The sequence below is a fragment of the Lipotes vexillifer genome, unplaced genomic scaffold (genome assembly GCF_000442215.2).
Source record: "Lipotes vexillifer unplaced genomic scaffold, Lipotes_vexillifer_v1.1 scaffold325, whole genome shotgun sequence".
Lineage (NCBI taxonomy): Eukaryota > Metazoa > Chordata > Mammalia > Artiodactyla > Lipotidae > Lipotes > Lipotes vexillifer.
Window position 1 is genome coordinate 552,674 of NW_006799313.1, and position 19,927 is coordinate 572,600.

General features: G+C 37.3%; 1 protein-coding gene across 1 annotated transcript in view; it reads left to right on the forward strand.

Annotated features, from left to right (window-relative positions):
* The window catches only part of BTAF1 (B-TFIID TATA-box binding protein associated factor 1), a 96,728-nt gene extending 80,191 nt beyond the window's left edge, over positions 1-16,537 (forward strand). Inside the window, exons 26-38 of the mRNA XM_007471554.1 lie at positions 1,045-1,197; positions 1,421-1,542; positions 1,632-1,799; positions 2,719-2,796; positions 2,928-3,057; positions 5,243-5,384; positions 5,528-5,658; positions 7,499-7,624; positions 9,064-9,216; positions 11,338-11,549; positions 12,777-12,936; positions 13,318-13,488; positions 14,978-16,537. Of these exons, the coding sequence (XP_007471616.1) occupies positions 1,045-1,197; positions 1,421-1,542; positions 1,632-1,799; positions 2,719-2,796; positions 2,928-3,057; positions 5,243-5,384; positions 5,528-5,658; positions 7,499-7,624; positions 9,064-9,216; positions 11,338-11,549; positions 12,777-12,936; positions 13,318-13,488; positions 14,978-15,121 (1,890 nt within the window). The 3' untranslated portion in view covers positions 15,122-16,537. The remainder of the gene's footprint in view (positions 1-1,044; positions 1,198-1,420; positions 1,543-1,631; positions 1,800-2,718; positions 2,797-2,927; positions 3,058-5,242; positions 5,385-5,527; positions 5,659-7,498; positions 7,625-9,063; positions 9,217-11,337; positions 11,550-12,776; positions 12,937-13,317; positions 13,489-14,977) is intronic.
* The last annotated feature ends 3,390 nt before the right edge of the window (positions 16,538-19,927 follow it).

The window sequence follows — 19,927 nt, forward strand, 5'->3', positions numbered from 1 at the left end:
GGCATGTGTGATCCTCCCGGACCGGGGCACGAATCCGTGTCCCCTGCATCAGCAGGCGGACTCTCAACCACTGCGCCACCAGAGAAGCCCTCAAGGACATTCTTAAGTGAAACCAACTTTAAAAAAAGCTGGTGTTGACCACCTAGAGGGGTGGGATAGGGAGGGTGGGAGGGAGGGAGACATAAGAGGGAAGAGATATGGGAACATATGTATATGTGTAACTGATTCACTTTGTTATAAAGGAGAAACTAACACACCATTGTAAAGCAATTATACTTCAATAAAGATGTAAAAAAAAAAACCTAGAGCAAAAAAAAATACATATATATATAGTAAAAAAAAAAAAAAAAAAAAAAAAAGCTGGTGGATGGCTGTGAGGAATACTACAGTGACTACCAGTACACTTGGTGACATTGCCTTGATTCTTTCTGAGGCACAAGCAGTTTTGCCCATTATTTTTGTGCATCAGAGCAAATGTCAACACAGTGAAAAAAGTAATGTCTTTCTTTTGTTATGAAATAGTTGACGTCAATAACCCTTTGAAAAGGTCTTAGAAATCCTGAGGGGTCTGCAGACCACATTCTGAGAACCAATACCCTGGGGTATCATAAAACTAAAATTGAGAAGCTCCAGTAACAGGATTTCACTTAAAATAAGCTATACAATTTTATTTGCCTCTTTATCAAGTAATGCCATGGTACTGGAAAAAATAAATTGTAGCTGTGTTCTTTAAAATATCTCAAATGTGTTTATTTAGTAGTCTCATTATAGCACTTTTAATACCTGTCAAATTCTTAAATATGTCTTCCAGTCTTTAAAATCATACTATTTTTGAATTGCTTTTTTCTCTGCATTTATATATATATATACATATATATGTTTTATTGTTGGTATTTTTTATAATTGAAGTATAGTTGGTTTACAATATTGTGTTATCTCTGCATTTGTATTTTGATAAGATGTGAAATGATTTCATAATCTGAGGATGGAAAAATTAATAAATAGTAGCAAATAGTTTTAATACACTTTAAAAAACAATTTTAGGCAGGCATTCCAGACCCTCCAAATATGTCAGAAGAATTAATCCAGTTGAAAGCCAAGGAACGACACTTTTTGGAGCAATTGTTAGATGGGAAAAAATTAGAAAATTACAAGATTCCAGTACCAATCAATGCTGAACTCAGAAAATATCAGCAGGTAAAGTTTTATACTTATAAATAGTGACTATTCCTTGTAAATGTGTCTTGAAGAGTTTAAAAATTGATTTAGTAATTCAGTTCTGTTTAGTGTCTTATACCCATTTATTTCTCATTGCCTGTAAAAATACAGATTTTTTGGTGTGTAAACATGTTCTTTACAAGAAAAAATTTGTTATGATCTGTTCACATTTATCATTTTTCTTTTTCTCCCAACCTTTCAGGATGGTGTGAACTGGTTAGCATTTCTTAATAAGTATAAGCTTCATGGAATTCTGTGTGATGACATGGGTTTAGGAAAAACTTTACAGTCCATCTGCATTCTAGCAGGAGATCATTGTCACAGGTAATTTTAAATGTTATTTTAAAAGAAGGCTTTCAGATGCTGAGCAGTTTAAATGAACTGGTTAATTCATTGTGTTTTGCTGTCTAAAGGGCCCAGGAATATGCAAGATCAAAATTGGCAGAATGTATGCCACTTCCTTCCTTGGTGGTTTGTCCGCCAACATTAACAGGTCATTGGGTGGATGAAGTAGGTAAATTTTGCTCCAGAGAATATCTCAATCCATTGCATTATACTGGACCTCCCACTGAAAGAATAAGGTAAGAACTGTACAACCAAAAAATGTTTTATCTTTTGCTTTAAGTAGTTTGGAAGAATAAAATCGATTAAAGATGAATTCTAGTTAGCTTTTTTGGTTGTCAGACATAGGAATTTATTTAAGAAAGGTGAGTGAATAATAAAGATATAATCAGTGAGACTCATCAAAATTCAAGGACTTCAGCCATTGTTAACAATCAGTTGGGCTTTCTAAGTTTTGGAGCTAGGAAACTGTCAGGAACCGAAACCATTCTCTATGCCTTTCTTGGAAGTCTTTTGATCATAGTATCTTCTAGGTGCTTCTGTTGTATCCTCACTTCCTACTCACTTTCCCGAAGTGCTCCCTCTTTCTTCTTCTCTCTCCTCAAAAATGCTTTTGGTCCACAGTGGCTTGCTCTGGTTGCCCTGATACCATAGAAACATTAGTTTTACCTTCTTTCTATCAACTAGTACATCTCTGTTCCTAAATACAAATGTTGAAGAGTGGTATATCATTGATTTCAGTTCATCTTTTTTAAAAATAAATTTATTTATTTATTTTTGGCTGCACTGGGTCTTCGTTGCTACACACAGGCTTTTCTCTAGGTGTGGCAAGCAGGGGCTACTCTTCGTTGTGGTGCGCAGGCTTCTCATTGCTGTGGCTTCTCTTGTTGCAGAGCATGGGCTGTAGGTGCACAGGCTTCAGTAGTTGTGGCACACGGGCTTAGTTGCTCCGTAGCATGTGGGATCTTCCCGGACCAGGGCTTGAACCCGTGTCTCCTGAATTGGCAAGCAGATTCTTAACCACTGTGCCATGAGGGAAGCCCTGATTTCAGTTCTAAAGATGCCTTTATACAATGGCATCTGTGGTTTTCCCTTTGAAAGCACATTATAAACTTTGCAGATTCCCCATTTTGTAATCTTATGTATTTTTAAATACAGGTTACAGCATCAGGTGAAAAGGCACAATCTGATAGTGGCTTCATATGATGTTGTGAGAAACGACATAGATTTCTTTAGGTAAGAATTAAACTTTTTTAAAGAAAGACTTAGTATGAAGTTCAGAGAGCCTTAGTATTTTCCTGCCTCTAAGACTTCATATTGTTCCTGACATATAGTAAAAGATGCTAACATTTTTTGTTTTTCTTCAGAAATATTAAATTTAACTACTGTATTCTTGATGAAGGCCACGTCATCAAAAATGGAAAAACAAAATTGTCAAAAGCAGTAAAACAACTGACTGCCAATTATAGGATTATTCTTTCTGGAACACCAATCCAGGTAATTATTTACCCTTTTTTTTTTTTTTTTTTTTTTTTATTTTTTCCCTTCATGTGGAGAGAAGGCTTGGCATTTGACAGTGAATTAAAGAGGTTTTTTTAGTTTATAGGAATGATAATTTCCAATAATTATCTTGCTTTTATAATGGTTCATTTGGTATGTAGCAGTATCTGAGCAAACTAGGTTTTAAATCTCTTATTTAAAATGTAATTTTAGGCTATGTAAACATAAGTCTTATGTCCAAAGTATGGGAGACATTAGTCACATTTTCTTCCACATTGGCCATTTTCCTTCTGCAGTATAATACAATCTGATTTAACATTGAAAAGCTAGAGATGATTCAGAGGTGACTCATCATATAGGAGAGGTATGAATACCTGAGATTAGGAAGCAATTGAAGGAAAGAGATTGTAACAGTTTATCTTGGAAAAGGAAGGAGATGGCTGAGTATGTAGATGCCTTTAGATATTTTTGAGAGATTCTCTTATCTTCCAGAGGACTTGGTTGCAAATGTTCACATCTAGCTTGGATAGCCAAGTCTGATGGGAAGATACCCTCCATCATTCTCCAGTTGGTAGGAGGGTAGACACCAAGTGACCTCTAAGATTGCTTCTGACTCTTAAAAAAATGATGGTTCTTTATGTATTTGTTACTTTTAAATTTATTTTTGGTGATGGACTGACTACTCAAGTACTATGGTTTTGTCTATTAAGTAAACACTTCAGATTTTAATAACCACAAGAGAGAACATAATTACAAACATATGAAAATTTAATGGAAGTAAGAAAAAGTACATTTAAAAGGGAAAAAGGGACTTCCCTGGTTGTCCAGTGGTTAAGACTCTGCCCTCCCAGTGCAGGGGGCACGGGTTTGATCCCTGGTTGGGAACTAGGATCCCGTATGCCACATGGCACTGCCTAAATAAATATAGATAGATAGATAAAACTTATAGAGGATCAAAAACTACAGAGGATAGATAAATAAGGGGGAAAATCACTCTTTAGGTTTGTTTTTTTGTTTTTTTGTGGTACGCGGGCCTCTCACTGCTGCGGCCTCTCCCATTGCAGAGCACAGGCTCCGGACGCGCAGGCCCAGCGGCCATGGCCCACGGGCCCAGCCGCTCCGCGGCATACTCTTTAGATTTGATATATCAAGATTTGTTTTGCTTATATGGAAACTTCACAGTATTTTAAAATTGATTATAGCTTTCACAACAAAAGAAGTATTTGTTTGCTTAAAGGCTCTCTTTTCCCCTTCCACACCTCAACAGTTTAGCTCTGAAGCTGTAAGGTGGGTGGGTTTCTGCACCAAACAGCCATGGTAGCCCATGAGTCATGGGGCAGAGCCTAGGTGGGATTAGAAGGGTTTCAGTATAGAATGGCAGCCCAGCATGGTGAGCCACTGCTTGAGCCTGGTGAGGAGGGCTTCTGGAAGGGGTAAACAGATGGAATGGTACCTTAGGATCCACACATACTGGGAAAGCATCTAAAATGAAAAAGTGTTGATTTCTTTTTTTCTTTTTTCATGAAACTCCAACAGAATTGGAAAGAACCTGTGCCTGTTCCTCATGACCCATAAATACTGGGTAGACTTGACCTATAACCAAACTCTTCTAGGTTTTCCTGTGTTGAAGAAATGGTGGTATTGGCCAAATTTCTTAAATCTTGCTGCTAATCTGAGTCTCAGAGTTAAAAGAATCAGACATGTATTCATCTTTCTCCTCTTCTATTTACTACTTGATGGAACCTACCAGTAGGATTTAAATACCATGGACCAAAGCTTATTCTGGTGGAAGAGGCTTGAAAGTTTCCTCCAAATAGGATAGAGCATTTTCTCCAAATTTTACACGTTAAAATATAGACTCATAGAGACTTCCCTGGCGGTCCAGTGGTTAAGACTTTGCCTTTGCAGGGGGTGTGAGTTTGATCCCTGGTCGGGGAGCTAAGATCCCACGTGCCTCATGGCCAAAAAAGAAAACAGAAGCAATATTGTAACAAATTCAATAAAGACTTTAAAAGTGGTCCACATCCAGAAAATCTTTAAAATATATGTATATATAGACTTATACCCCAAAATGTGGTGATAATCTATGTCATCACAGTGGGCTTTCATTAATGTTCCATTTTTAAGTATAAGGAAGTAATCCTAGTACACAAGATAACTGGTGTTCCTTTCTTATATTCAGAACAACGTTTTGGAGCTGTGGTCATTATTTGATTTCCTCATGCCAGGATTTTTGGGGACTGAACGCCAGTTTGCTGCACGATATGGTAAACCTATATTAGCAAGTAGGGATGCTCGAAGCTCCAGTCGTGAACAAGAAGCAGGTATGAAAAAGAGATACAGTTATATACTCTGTGCAAGTGAATATAATTTATATCTAACTTTTGGGAAGCCATTTAATCTTATTATTAAGAGAAATTAATAATAATAATAAATAGAATTAAGTTAACTCTCTTATTATTAATAGGTGTTCTTGCGATGGATGCACTGCACCGCCAAGTCCTGCCATTTCTTTTGAGAAGAATGAAAGAAGATGTTTTGCAGGATCTACCACCCAAAATTATTCAAGACTATTACTGTACTCTTAGTACTCTCCAGGTTAGGAATCTGGTGATCACAATTGTGGTTGTTGGTGGTATGTTTATTAGGGGAATGTTTTGAACAAGCCACAAAAGTATTGAATAAAGGGGATTTAGCCTTTGGTTTATCACTCTAATCTAGCTTCTACTTCCTTAGACTTCAGGAATATTCAGTTTCAAACAGGTGTAGATAAAACCTAAATGAATCTGTTTGGATATGTAAGTACACATTTGGGTATGTGCATTTTGAATATAGCATTAAAACAAAATCCAGTATTATAATTGCTTTGTTATATATGTCTAGTTAGTTGAAAAAGTTGGAAGGTTAAAATGATATAGAAGTAAGCCAGTGTTTTATAAGGGCCAGAAGTCTGCCTATAATGTCATATCCTTACAGCAGCATTATAGGTGTATACATCAGGGCTGAGTTGGGAAGTGGGACCTTGTCCCTTTTAAAGTATTGCCATTAAATTTTCAAAATAAGTATTGGCTTCTGCACAATTCTGATTTTGTACATAGAGACCATTATCAAAGGAATTTATTGTATGCCTTTCCTTGTGCAGTATTTTTGTAAGGGGAAACTATCTCTTGTCTTAGTAAGATATGGCCTATAAGCAGAATTTTCTGTTTGAACGTTTACTTTGTGTTCTAGGTTAGTGAGCATCAGTCTGTTTCAGTATTAGAGTTGATTTAGTGTGGTCAAATGAAAAAAAGATATACAGACATACCTGGGAAATTGCTTCTTTCCCTCCAGTGTATAGACATTTAACCTTTTAGTATTTATCTATACAACTTGAGTTTAGTGGACAGGACACTAATTTAGATGCTAAGAGCTCTGTGATCATTTATATTATCTCCTTCATCCCTCTGAGCCTCCATCCCTCATTTGTAAAAAATTGGATTAATATTTCGTGAAGGAAAAATTTTTAGAGGTAATGAAATGAAGACTTTTTAAAGTTAAGTATAATAAAGAAAAGGTGCCATATGAAAAAACCTGAAATGATATACTGGTGGTGGTATTACAACATCCTCATAAAACACATTTAAGTAGTCTGGAGGAAGGGGGCTGGGGAGGGAAGTGACATTTGGGTTCGTTTTGCACCTGCAGGTTTTTATTCTCTGACTTCTGTTCTCTAGCACTCTAGATTCTCTTCCCTTTCACATTGTTTTAGCATATACAAGGCAGGAACCCAGACTCCAGGATAATACTTTGAACTTGGTATGGGTTCTGCAGTTAGTATCCTTTTTTAAACTTGGTTTTTTGAAATATACCTATTAGGGTCTTGACCACATAACCTCACTTAAGGAAGATTTACTTGTAAGGGTTAAAGTTCTCTTTTGTTGGTAATGTATTTCTCTTCTTGAACAGAGTGGAAAAATTGGGTCTAGGACTATTTGACTATTTTTAAAAATATTTTAGCAGCCAAACAATGTGTTAAACTTGTTTTCTAAATGTAATTTAAAAGGAATTTACCAAGATGCAGTGGATCATCTGTAATCAAGTAGTGAAATATAGGTGTCATAATTTATTTTCTTTGATGAGGGCTGATTTAAATTACTGCTTTTATTGGCCTTTGCTAGTTATGGTTTTTTTGTTTGTTTTTGTGGTACGCGGGCCTCACTGTTGTGGCCTCTCCCGCTGCGGAGCACAGGCTCCAGATGCGCAGGCTCAGCAGCCATGGCTCACGGGCCCAGCCGCTCCGCGGCATGTGGGATCCTCCTGGACCTGGGCATGAACCCGTGTCCCCTGCATCGGCAGGCAGGCCGTCAACCATTGCGCCACCAGGGAAGCCCACTAGTTGTGTTCTGAACAATTGAAAATAATTATACTTATTGCTTTCATGGGGGGAATTTTACAGGTTCAGCTCTATGAGGATTTTGCTAAGTCTCGTGCCAAGTGTGATGTTGATGAAACAGTTTCTTCAGCTGCACTTTCTGAAGAAACTGAAAAACCAAAGCTTAAAGCTACAGGCCATGTATTCCAGGTATATATTACAGTCCACTTTTTAAATGTTGAACAATGTTCTTCAGTGCAGCAATTTTTACATGGAACACTGAAATACGGATTTATTTAGTTTTTTTCAGTATTGTGTATACATTCTTGAAAATAGGTAAAAGTACCAATTTATTTTCATATTCATAATTAGTAATTAATAAGTAATTTAATATTAAAATTAAAGTAAAAACTGCAATATATGTTTGTATATTACATTAAAAGAAGGGTTTTAAAATAGAAAACCTTTTATTTTCTATTCAAAAAATATTTGATCATCTACCACAAGGCAGTAATTTTTCTAACCTCAGGGGTTAATTAAAGCAGTGGACAAAACAGACCCCTTCCCTTGTAGAGGTGAAAAATGATTAAGTAAGTAAAAAATATATATCATGTAAAAGAAAATAAAGGCAAGTATGGGTTTATACAGTATAGGAGTCACGGTAGGTTGCAGTTTTCAATAGAGTGATCAGGGATGTCACTGAGAAGGTGACATTTGAGCGAAGATCTGAAGGAAGATTGAGGCATGCAGATATGTGGGGGCGGTGGGGGGAGTGATTCCAGGCAGAGGATACATAAAGCACAGAAGTCCTGAGACACATGATGAATATGCTTGAGAAAAAAAGAGTATCAACTCACTTTTTTTCTTTCCCTTTTGAAATATTCCACTGTAGAATACCTTCCAAACCCCCTTGTCACCAATAAATTAAATACTTGTAGCAGTTTTAAAGATAGAAATGGGAAAAGGTGATTTTGAAGGCTTATACCTCTCCCACAGTTTCTGTCATAGTGCTTACGGATACAGTTGAGACCCAAAGGATAAGCCAAGTAAATGACAAAAGACAAAGGGTATGGCTGAATCAGAGAAAGAAAAAAAAAGACCTGAGGGGGTTCTGATTCTCAAACACAACCACTTGAAACACAACCACCTAGTTCCACCTTACCCTTCCCACCACCAGACCTGCTGAATCAAAATACTGTTTAGAGGGGAGAGATTTACAGATTTATAAGGTCCTCAAGAAGGTTTTATACCCGCTGAAGTTTGAGAAACCTTTCTTTAGAAAATGATGTCTAGTTCTAGAATCATCTATCAGCATTATCAGGCACTTTGAGTGGGAAAGGGTCAGCTAGGAGCTAATAAATAAGACATTCTTTCACGAGAAGCTCATTGTCTAGTGGGGGAGACAAACAGTACAATTTATACAAGTTATAAATGCTGTCACAAAAATAAATACAAGCTGTGTAAGAAGCACAGATGAAGACATCACAGATGAGGTACTTGAACTGTTTCTTGAAGAATGAGCAGAGGAGTAGCGAGAAGGGGAAGAAAGCCATTTTAGATAGATGGACTAGCATAGAAAAGATACTGAGATATGAACATTTGTGGCATGTGAAGGAGACTTGTATATACTTTCTTCCCCTTCCTTAAAGGCATTACAGTACCTACGTAAACTGTGCAACCATCCAGCATTAGTCTTAACACCTCAACATCCAGAGTTCAAGAGTACTACTGAAAAACTTGCGGTTCAGAATTCTTCTCTCCATGATATTCAACATGCCCCTAAACTCTCGGCTTTGAAACAAGTAAGTAGGTCTTTTAAGTGTTAGATGTGTGTTGTACATTCTTGGTCTGTAACAGTAGGTAAATTTGCTTTTCCAAAAGATTACTGAGGTGTTTACTATTTCTTTTATTTTTAAATTTGGTTTGTTAATTTTTTTTTTTTTGCGGTATGTGGGCCTCTCACTGTTGTGGCCTCTCCCGTTGCGGAGCACAGGCTCCGGACGCGCAGGCTCAGCGGCCATGGCTCACGGGCCCAGCCGCTCCGCAGCATGTGGGATCTTCCCGGACCGGGGCACGAACCCGTGTCCCCTGCATCGGCAGGCGGACTCTCAACCACTGCGCCACCAGGGAAGCCCTGGTTTGTTAAATTTTGATACAGCTTTTTAAAAAATTGTGGTAAAATATATAACATAAGTATATGCCATTTTTAACCATTTTTAAGTGTAGAATTCTATGGCATTAATAACATTCACAGTGTTATGTAACCATTACCACTATTTATTTTCAAAATTTTTCCATCAACCAAATAGAAACTCTGTACCTGTTAAGCAATAACTTCCCACTCCCCTTTCTGTAACCCCAGGGAACCTCTAATCTACTTTGTCTGTATGAGTTTGCCTGTTCTAAATATTTCATGTATGTGGAATCATATTGTTGTTCTTTTGTGGCTGGCTTATTTCACTTATTTTCAAGGTTCATTCATGTTACAGCACATATCAGCACTTCATTCATTTTTATGGCTAGATAATAGTCCTTTGTTTTTGTTATTACCACCACTAGTACATTTTGTTTATCCAGTCGTGTTGATGACGCTTGGGTTGTTTCCACCTTCTGGCTATTGTGAATAATGCTGCAATGAACATTAGCTTGTTTGAGTCCCTCTTTTTAGTTCTTTTAGATATTGGACCTAAGAGTGGAATTGCTGGATTATATAGCAATTCTGTGTTTAACTTTTTCAGGAACTGCCAAACTGCTTTCCACAGTGGCTGCAACATTTACATTCCCAAGCTATGTGCCAGGGTTCTGATTTCCCTACCTCCTCACCAACACTTATGTGGCTGCAACATTTACATTCCCAAGCTATGTGCCAGGGTTCTGATTTCCCTACATCCTCACCAACACTTATTTTCCTTTTTTTTAAGTATAGACATCACAATAGGTATGAAGTGGTATCACATTGTTGATTTGATTTGCTATTCCTATTGACTTATGATGTTGTTTTTCATGTGCTTATTGGAACATTTGTATATCTTCTTTGGAGAAATGCCTGTTTAAGTCCTTTGACTGTTTTTTCATTGGGTTGTTTGTCTTTTGGTTGAGTTTTAGGAGTTTATATTCTAGATATTAAGCCTTTATCAGATACATGATTTGCAAATACTTTCTCCCCATTCTGTAGATTGTCTCTTAACTTTCTTGGTCATGTCCTCCATGGTGTCTGATGAGAAAAGAGGTGTTCATCTCATTGAGAATCCCTTTTACATGAAGTCACTTTGGGGAATTCCCTGGCAGTCCAGTGGTTAGGACTTGGTGCTTTCACTGCCGGGGCCCGGGTTTGATCCCTGGTCGGGAGACGAAGATCCCACAGGTCGTGTGGTGGTGGTGGTGGGGTGGCCGCGTTTCTCTTGCTGTCGTCAAGATTTCGCTTTTTGTCTTTGTCTTTCAACAGCTTGATTACAGTGTGTGTCAGTGTGGATCACTGGAATTAATTTTTCTAGGAACTGCTTGCTCTGCCATTTGCTCGTGTCACTCTTGGTATAACTTCTAAAAATGGAGTTTTAAAAAATTCTGGAATTTGAAAAGGTTAAATTAAAGGAACCAATTTCAAGTTAATGTAAATGTTAATACCATTTAGTTTTTCTAGCCTTAAAAATTAAGATCTTATTGTAAAATCTGGACTTTATTGTTTTAGCTTTTTGTAGTTATTCTGGCTTAAATTTTATTGAGAATAACTAATGGATGAAGATTTTAGATTTCACATGGGCTAGTGTAGAAAATGTTATAAATGAGAGCCCCAAATGTTAATCTGCTTTTCAGGTCACAGGTAAGTTAAACCTTTTCTCACTACAAAGAGAAATATTTATTTTGGTGAGATTGACTGCCTACTTTTATTGGACATCTGTGTAACAATTGATTCTTTTTTCAAGTTGCTGTTGGACTGTGGTTTGGGAAATGGCAGCACTTCCGAGAGTGGCACAGAGTCTGTTGTAGCCCAGCACAGGATACTGATCTTCTGTCAGCTTAAAAGCATGCTTGATATAGTAGAGCATGATCTTCTCAAACCTCACTTACCCTCTGTCACTTACTTGAGATTAGATGGTAGCATACCTCCTGGTCAGAGGCATTCCATTGTTTCACGGTAAGTAGCTTCTAAAATCTTACAAATCAAGTTATAGTCAATTTATTATTATTACTTACATAGAAGTTTGCCTCATGAAGTATCTTCTTTGGCTAGATATTTGCAAATGTGTTTTTTTTTGTATAATTCAACCCAACTAAATCTTTACCGTTTTAAAATACAGAACTGCAGAAATATAATTGAATAGTTTGTTTAGTTAGGGGGAAAAAAGTGTGACTGTATTAGGAAAGCACTCCTAAGGGCATGAAAGAAATTTAAGGCATCAACAAAAAATAGAGATAACTACTTTCCCATCATCTGTTTATGGGAGTTGGGGCAGGAGGAAGCAAACAAGTGGCTTAACTAAGCTCTTTATCCTGATCCCTCTGTCTCTGCTGAAAACAAGTTGGAAGCTGGCCTAGCTTGGAAGTAGAATCACTGAGTACAGTGTTTCTTACGTGTGGTCTGCTCCCTCTGCTTTGGAAATCGCAGGGGTTCATGTTCTGTCCCAGGCCTGCTGACTTCAAGAGTGAGCATTTTTAACAAGCATCCCTAAGAGATTTTTAGGCACAAAACAGAGACCCACGAAGGGACTTTGAACCCAGGTTTGACTCTGACTCTACCATTGAGGCAGTGTTCTCTTGGGCCTGATTATTATCCACACAGCCTGAGAGTCTCTCAAATAACAATAATACCCTATAGAGCTATTGTAACAAATAACATAAAGCATATAAAGTACAAAGCCCATTGCTTGACTCAGAGTGAGTAATAAATGGTAGCATAGTAATGTTAGTTTTTCTTTTTCGTAGAAGCTACCAGATGTCCTTTGTCAGTATCTTCTAGGACTAGTACAATTCTAGCAAAACCCTCAGCACGCTAATCTTCTGCCTTCCCTGGCTGATCTAACCTTTCTCTACACTCTTCTGTCTCCATATGTTAAAGGTTCATAGTTGGGTTTTGTCTTAATTATAATTAGCGTTCCATTTTTGCATCCATTTTGCAATTGGACTTAATTGCTAGGTATGAAATTTCTGACATGTTCTAGAATACCTTCTTTCTACTACTAAAGATGTTATGTATTAAAAGAAGATAGTCTGAACTCAAGTGGTCACAGAAATGTCTGTGTCGTGGATTATAAAGCAGTGTTCTCATTTGTGCTCTTTAATTTTTATTAAACAGTTCAGTTTCTGTTACTTGAACTTTAGGAAGAAATGTACTAATTTTATTTTTTAATATCTATGTTTTTAGGTTTAACAACGATCCATCCATAGATGTTCTCTTACTTACAACTCACGTTGGTGGCCTGGGGCTTAACTTAACAGGCGCTGACACAGTGGTATTTGTGGAGCATGACTGGAATCCCATGCGTGATCTACAAGCCATGGACCGGGCCCATCGCATTGGGCAGGTAAAAAGCACTCACAAGTGTTAACTTGTGCACTGGGAAAAATAACTCCCCCCAAAAGACAGGAAGCCTTGGTTTAAGTTCCTGCTCTTATGTTAGTAAGGGTTGTGACGTTAGGCAAGTCACTTAATTTTGTGGCACCACTTCCTCATGTGCTAAATGAGGTGCTTGGGCTAAGAAACCTGGGACAGTGTCCATTCCTAATATTCTGTGATCGTCTACAAACATTTTAAGGTCATGGGCACAGATAAAGAAAACAGAATCCTAATTCAATGGTAGTTAAGCACTTAGTACAAGTATGCAAGCCCTCTGACTTGGTAAATCTCAAAACTTACTTACCCATTTATTCATGCTACAGTTGCTTAACTTCTTTTTCTCATTCAGAAACGTGTGGTTAATGTGTACCGATTGATAACCAGAGGAACGTTGGAAGAGAAAATAATGGGTTTGCAGAAATTCAAGATGAACATAGCAAACACTGTTATTAGCCAAGAGAATTCTAGTTTGCAGAGTATGGGGACAGATCAACTCCTTGATCTGTTTACTCTTGATAAGGTAAAGAACTTATACAATTTGTTGTATCTTTAATGTGTTCACAGACTTCCTGGGACTGCTTGGTAAAAGTATTAAAAGGAGCAGCAAAAGTCATTCACTTTAGTATCACCTAGACAACCCTTTGAGGCAATTTTTGATGTCCAGATAAAACTCTCCAGGATACTAGGGGATGTTTGAAGGTCTGACTTTCTGACTGATGTCTCCAGTGTCTTCCCCAGGTTTTCTTTCCTTAGTCCCTACCTGCTAAAGGACAGCTGTTTCTGGAGTCAGCTAGACCTGGGTCTGTGTTTCTTGCCCTGCCTCCTATTAACTGGCGACCTTAGGCAAATTAACTTCTCTGACCATCTTCAGCCTTGGCAGAATAACAATGCCTATATTACTAGAGTTGTGAAAATAATAAATAGTAGCTATTATTGTTAATGTGGATGATGGAACTAATATATATCAGATAACAATCCATTATCAAAGGATGCACCAGTTGGAAATATTGGTTGGTCTAATAATGTAAAACGAATAGGGTTGGATTTAAAGTCCTTTGTAGGTTCAGAAAATCACCCAACTGTACACTCAGTATAAATTAGGGTGAGAAATGGCCTTATATAATGCAATTAAACTAGCTGTAATAACAGAATCATAGTGTCCAAATGTGAGAGAAAGTAGTTCCACTCTACTGTGTGTGTGTTAAGCCACATTTAGAATACTGTTTGGTTCTGGGTGCTGCATTTTAAACTAACAAATCAGTGAATCCCCAAAAGATGGCCAGAACGGAGAAAAGTTCTTCAATCATGTCACATAAGGGAGGTTGAAAGAACAGGATCTGTGTAACCCAGAAAAAAAGGCTCAAAGAAACATGGATTGCTTCAAATGTATTTTATTCCGTTTGAAAGAATATTCTTATGGGTGACTTTCAGTGAGCAGAAACTGGACTCAAGGGGTGTTCCAAGGAAGCAAGAACTACTGCCATAAAGGATCTTATTGGCAAAATTTGAATATGGACTACATATGAGATCATGTTAATATACCAATATTAAATTTCCTTAAATTTCCTTAATTTGATCTTTGTACTTTGGTTATGTAAGAGAATGTCCTTGTTCTTGGGATAAAGGGGCATAATATCTACAACCTACTCTCAAATGGTTTTGGGAAAGGCTGATAACTATATATCTAATACTAACATATACACAGGTATATATATATATATATATATATATACACATACACACACACGGGAGAAGAATGACAAAGCCAAGTGACACAGTTAACAGTGAGTTCTTTGCAATGTTCTTAAAATTCTTCTCAAATAAAAAGCATAAAATGATAAATTATTAGGGCTGTGGGAAAATAGGCTGAGTTCACGAACTTCCCCATATTTTGAAGTGTTTAACTCTGTTGAAAAAGTGCAATGTTAGAAACAAGTATGATGTTTTAAAGGAAAATAAAATTTCTGAAATTAATCTTTCATTTTATCTTTCTGCCAATTTTTCTTAAGGATGGCAAAGCAGAAAAAGCTGACACCTCTACTTCTGGAAAAGCAAGTATGAAATCAGTTCTTGAAAACCTGAGCGATCTGTGGGATCAAGAGCAATATGATTCAGAGTACAGCCTGGAAAATTTCATGCATTCTCTCAAATAACTATCAAATATTGTAAATGCAATTGCTGCTAGTTCAGTAACATTTCTGCTGATATTCAGCAAATTTCAAAGTTTATGGTGAACTTTTTAGCTCAATGTGTAAATAGATCTGAAGAATATTCAGCATAACGCTGGTTCTTGTTTCACTGGGGGGAACAAGTTATTCTCAAACATTTGCACTGTATTAAATTTAAATGTTAATGTGAAATGGTTTAAATTTTACATGCTGAATAGCTGCAGAGCAGAGGAACCAAACCAGGTTTACATGTACTACCATGAGGTGTTCTTACTGGGAACAAGCCTCCTATCTTTACATAGTAGTCACTTTGTACAGGATAATATCCATGAGTACGTTAGTGTTCATGTACATTTTTCCTTTTAAAGAGAACTTGTTTTTATAAATGATTAGGGCTTTTTTTTGTATAAAAGCCTTTAATGAGCCATAATTTTAAGAATAATGACTACAATACTGGTCACTCTTGGAACATGAAAATCTTAGACAATTAACTGAACCAAACCTTTGGTGGAAACCTTTATATATTTAATGCAAAGGCATAGTGTTGTTCAAATCTTTAACATCATTTTGTCAACTTTTAAAACATATCAACTATTCTAAATACAGGTAATGTTCTATTTAAGGCTATCATAACATCCTATTAAGAGGGTGTTCTTTTAATTTATCTAAGGGCTAGGATATAGCCAGATTCTGAGGACGTATCTACTCAATAGGTTTCAATCATATATATATATATATATATATATAAAATATATATTTTTTGTAACTATGAACCTATACAGTTTTCCAGAAGTAGATTTTACACTGTTTAGAATTTCAAAACCTATGGTGAAAAGACTGTTTATTGTAGTAATGCATGACTGTAGCATAAAAGGGAGAAATGATTCCTTTATACACACAAACATACATAAATACACATATCTATATGCACAGATGTACCTATCCTGCATCCGAAAGGGTGCTTGGTATTGGCACTAAAATCATGTAGTTATACTGGGCAGCAATAATTGGGCATGAAGCTGATTAGTGTTAGAAAAGTGAGCTCAATAGTGAGGGTGGGTATATGTATATAGATATGCATGTATGTGTATGTATATAATTTTATATATTTCACACATAAATTAATACATGCCTGTGTGCATATATATGTATGGGATATATTTGTATATACATGTACAGGAAATAAACATCCCCCAGGTTTGTGGCTGGCCATACACATAGGCATTGGTTTCAAAACCATCAGACCTCAGCTGTAAAATAACTTTTTGTTAAAATAAAGTTATACTGTTCTGCAGCATTTAGACATGGATATGTGTCACATTTCAGTAGCTTTGACAACCATACTGTAACATTAAACATAGCATTCCACAAGAGAATAAAAAAAAGATTTAACTGTAAAAATATGTGCAACTGTGTGTTATTTGTAGGAAATGATCACTAGAAAAAGCAAAAAATTACTAGTTTAGATATGGTCTAAAAATGCTCAAGATCTTTTTTCTTACTAATTAAATGGTTATTTTTTTCATTATTTAGGATTTATAGTCAAATTTGGTGGAAGACAAAAAAGAAATTCTTGACTTTATATAGAATATCCACTGTACATAGCACAGAGAAGCTGTTTGGGAATGTGACCAGAGGCAAAAGTGGGGGGACTATAAGAGCATAATAGAAATTACAGAAAAGTAACAGCGTTGCGTCACGTATCTGTTCCAAATATTTAATCCCAGTACAATCGTATACCTCCCGATTAAAGATAGACCTCCCAATTTCCCAGAATACATGCTGGCATCAGTGGAATCTAAGTGAAATTGATTGCAGGAACATCTGTTATCAAGTGCCAGAGTACTCAGTGTGCATCTACGAAGCAAAAACTTGAGTTGTGTCAATTAACAAAATATTTGCTAGTCACACAAATCAGTGTCAGACATCAAAAACTGCCTCCTGCTTAAAGAAAGGGTTCCCACCAGTCTCTAGTAAATTCCCTTAAACCAGTGAAGTTCTGTTGAAGAATATAGGGGCTAATATCCTACTATCTATCTGTGTAGGGACAACAGCCATGGTTTCAGGCTCACAGGAGAAAGTGGAGCTATAACTTAATCCTCTCCATAAAGCCACAAAGAGTTCACATATTGAAACAGGACTAGTAGAACTGTCCAAGAGCCCAGAATCACAGTCATCTATGAGAAATCAGAATCCCAGAATACCTGTACCAAAGGTAAGTAAGGTTGGGTTATTTTAAACGTATAGCTATAAGAACCACAAATTAAGAAAATAACATATCAACTCTGGGATCCTAGCAGAAGCAAACAAAACTGCCCTGTAGGAAGAGTTTCAGATAGGGTCCCTTAGGATTGCCACAGGGAAAAGCTTCTAAGATTAAACTCACACACACACAATCTACAGGAGGCAGTGAACTACCAGGAGGAAGAGTCAGCAGATGCAAATAGGAAAATTCGTTATTTCAAAACTGCAAATAGGGACTTCCCTGGTGGTCCAATGGTAATGAAACCACCTTACGACGCAGGGGACGAGGGTTTGATCCCTGGTCAGGGAGCTAAGATCCTACATGCCACGGGGCAACTAGGCCCGCGCCACAGCTACTGAGCTCACGCACCACAACTAGAGAGCCTGCGTGCTCTGGAACCCACGAGCCACAAATAAGGGGCCCACATGCCCTGGAGCCTGCACGCCACAACTAGAGAGAAGCCCGCGTGCCACAACAAAAAGCCCATGTGCCACAACGAAAGATCCTGCATGCCTCAGCGAAGATCCTGCGTGCTGCAACTAAGACCCAGTGCAGCCAAAAATTAATCTTTAATAAAGTTACTTTAAAAAATAGAATAAAAACTGTAAATAGAGTAATCTGAAAGACCATAAAATAATGATTAATTAGATATGAAAATAAGGAAAACATTATTTAAAAGTTAGGCAGGGCTTCCCTGGTGGCACAGCGGCTGAGTCCGCCTGCCGATGCAGGGGACGCGGGTTCGTGCCCCGGTCTGGGAAGATCCCACATGTCGCAGAGCGGCTAGGCCTGTGAGCCATGGCCGCTGAACCTGCGCGTCCAGAGCCTGTGCTCTGCAAGGGGAGAGGCCACAACAGTGAGAGGCCCGCGTACTGCAAAAAAAAATAAAAAATAAAAGGCAAATTTGAAACATTCATAAATGAAAAAAAGTCACGAATTGAAAACTTGATAGTCATCAATGCAGATTGACACAGGTGAAGAGAGAACGTGAATTGGGAGACTGATCTTATAAAATCATCTATGATGGGATTCAGAGATGGATTGATAGAAACTATGAAAGGGCAGGCAAAAATGGGAGATGGAATGAGAGCACCTAATAATACAGTTCATAGGAGGGTCCAGAAGGAATGGGATATGGGAAAAGAGACGAAGTCATCTTTGACTCAACTCTAATTATTACACACCCGTGCATCCAGTCTATCAGCAAGTTCTACCATCTCTGGCTCCAAAATATATCCCAAGTCTGTTCACCATTCTCCATCTCTACTACTACTGCTATAGTTCCCACCATCATCTTGACTCTTCAGGACTACTGTATTCTAACTGGTCTTCCTGCTTGCCAAGCCTCCCATGACTTCCTATAACACTCATACTGAATCTGAACTCCTTACCATGGTATACAAGCCCTACATGTTCTGGCCCCTGCCCATCTCTCACTTTCATCATATCCCACCAGATTTACCCCAGTCAAGTCAGTCTGTCCCCCTGCTAATGCCTCAATGTAAAACCAAATGTGTTTCCATCTCGATTTTGGTTCTTGTACAGCTTGGTGAACAGTGTCATGGGGAGATACGGAATACTGAAAAAGGAACAGATTGGGAAGGGGGAGAGTAGGAAATCAAGAATTGTCTTTTGGTCGTTAAATTGAGATCGTTATATCAAAGGCGAGATGTTGAATCTAGAGCTCAAAGGAAAGGTCAAGACTAGAGAGATAAATTTGGAAGATAGTATTTTTAAGGAATGTATGGGACTGAATGAGATCTCCTGTGGTGTTATTTATATAGTGAAGTACTATACAGCAGTGAAAAATCAATGACTATAGTAAAACATGGATGAATCTCAAAAACGATGTTGAATAAAAAAATAATAAAATATGTATAGTTTCAGTCTATATAAAGACTAAAAACAGGTAAAAATGAAACACTGTTTAGGGATATACAAACAAATCGCATATATGGTTATTTCACATTTGAAACATAAAAAACTGAGTGACAGTCACATGTACAACACTTATTGATCACTTCCTACTCTGTACCAAACACAATGGGAGAAGCTTAAAGACCAGTAAGGAGGAAGGATACCTTAGCCAACAACTGATATGGTTACATTAATTTCAGAAGAAGTAGACCTCAAGGCAAAAAATATTACTTACAATAAAGAGGGGTACCTCATAAAGTGATTTCAGTTAACCAGGAAGTTATAACAACTCCAAACTGATATACACCTCAAAATCCATAAAGGAAAAATAGACAACTACATAAAAGGAAATGGACAGGTCCAAGGTCATAGAGATTTTAACACACCACTTTCAGTAGAACAAGCAGGCAAAAAAAAAAAAAAGCAACAGGATATAGACAATTTGAATAATATGGTTGACAAATGTGACTACATTGACATACCTAGATATACCCAACAACTCCAGAATACATTCTTTAGAAGCTTATGTGGCACATTCACCACAACTGACCATATGCTGAGCCATAATGCAAGTCCTGGCAAATTTTAAGAAATTAAAATCACAAATACAGTGTCCACTTTCTCCACTC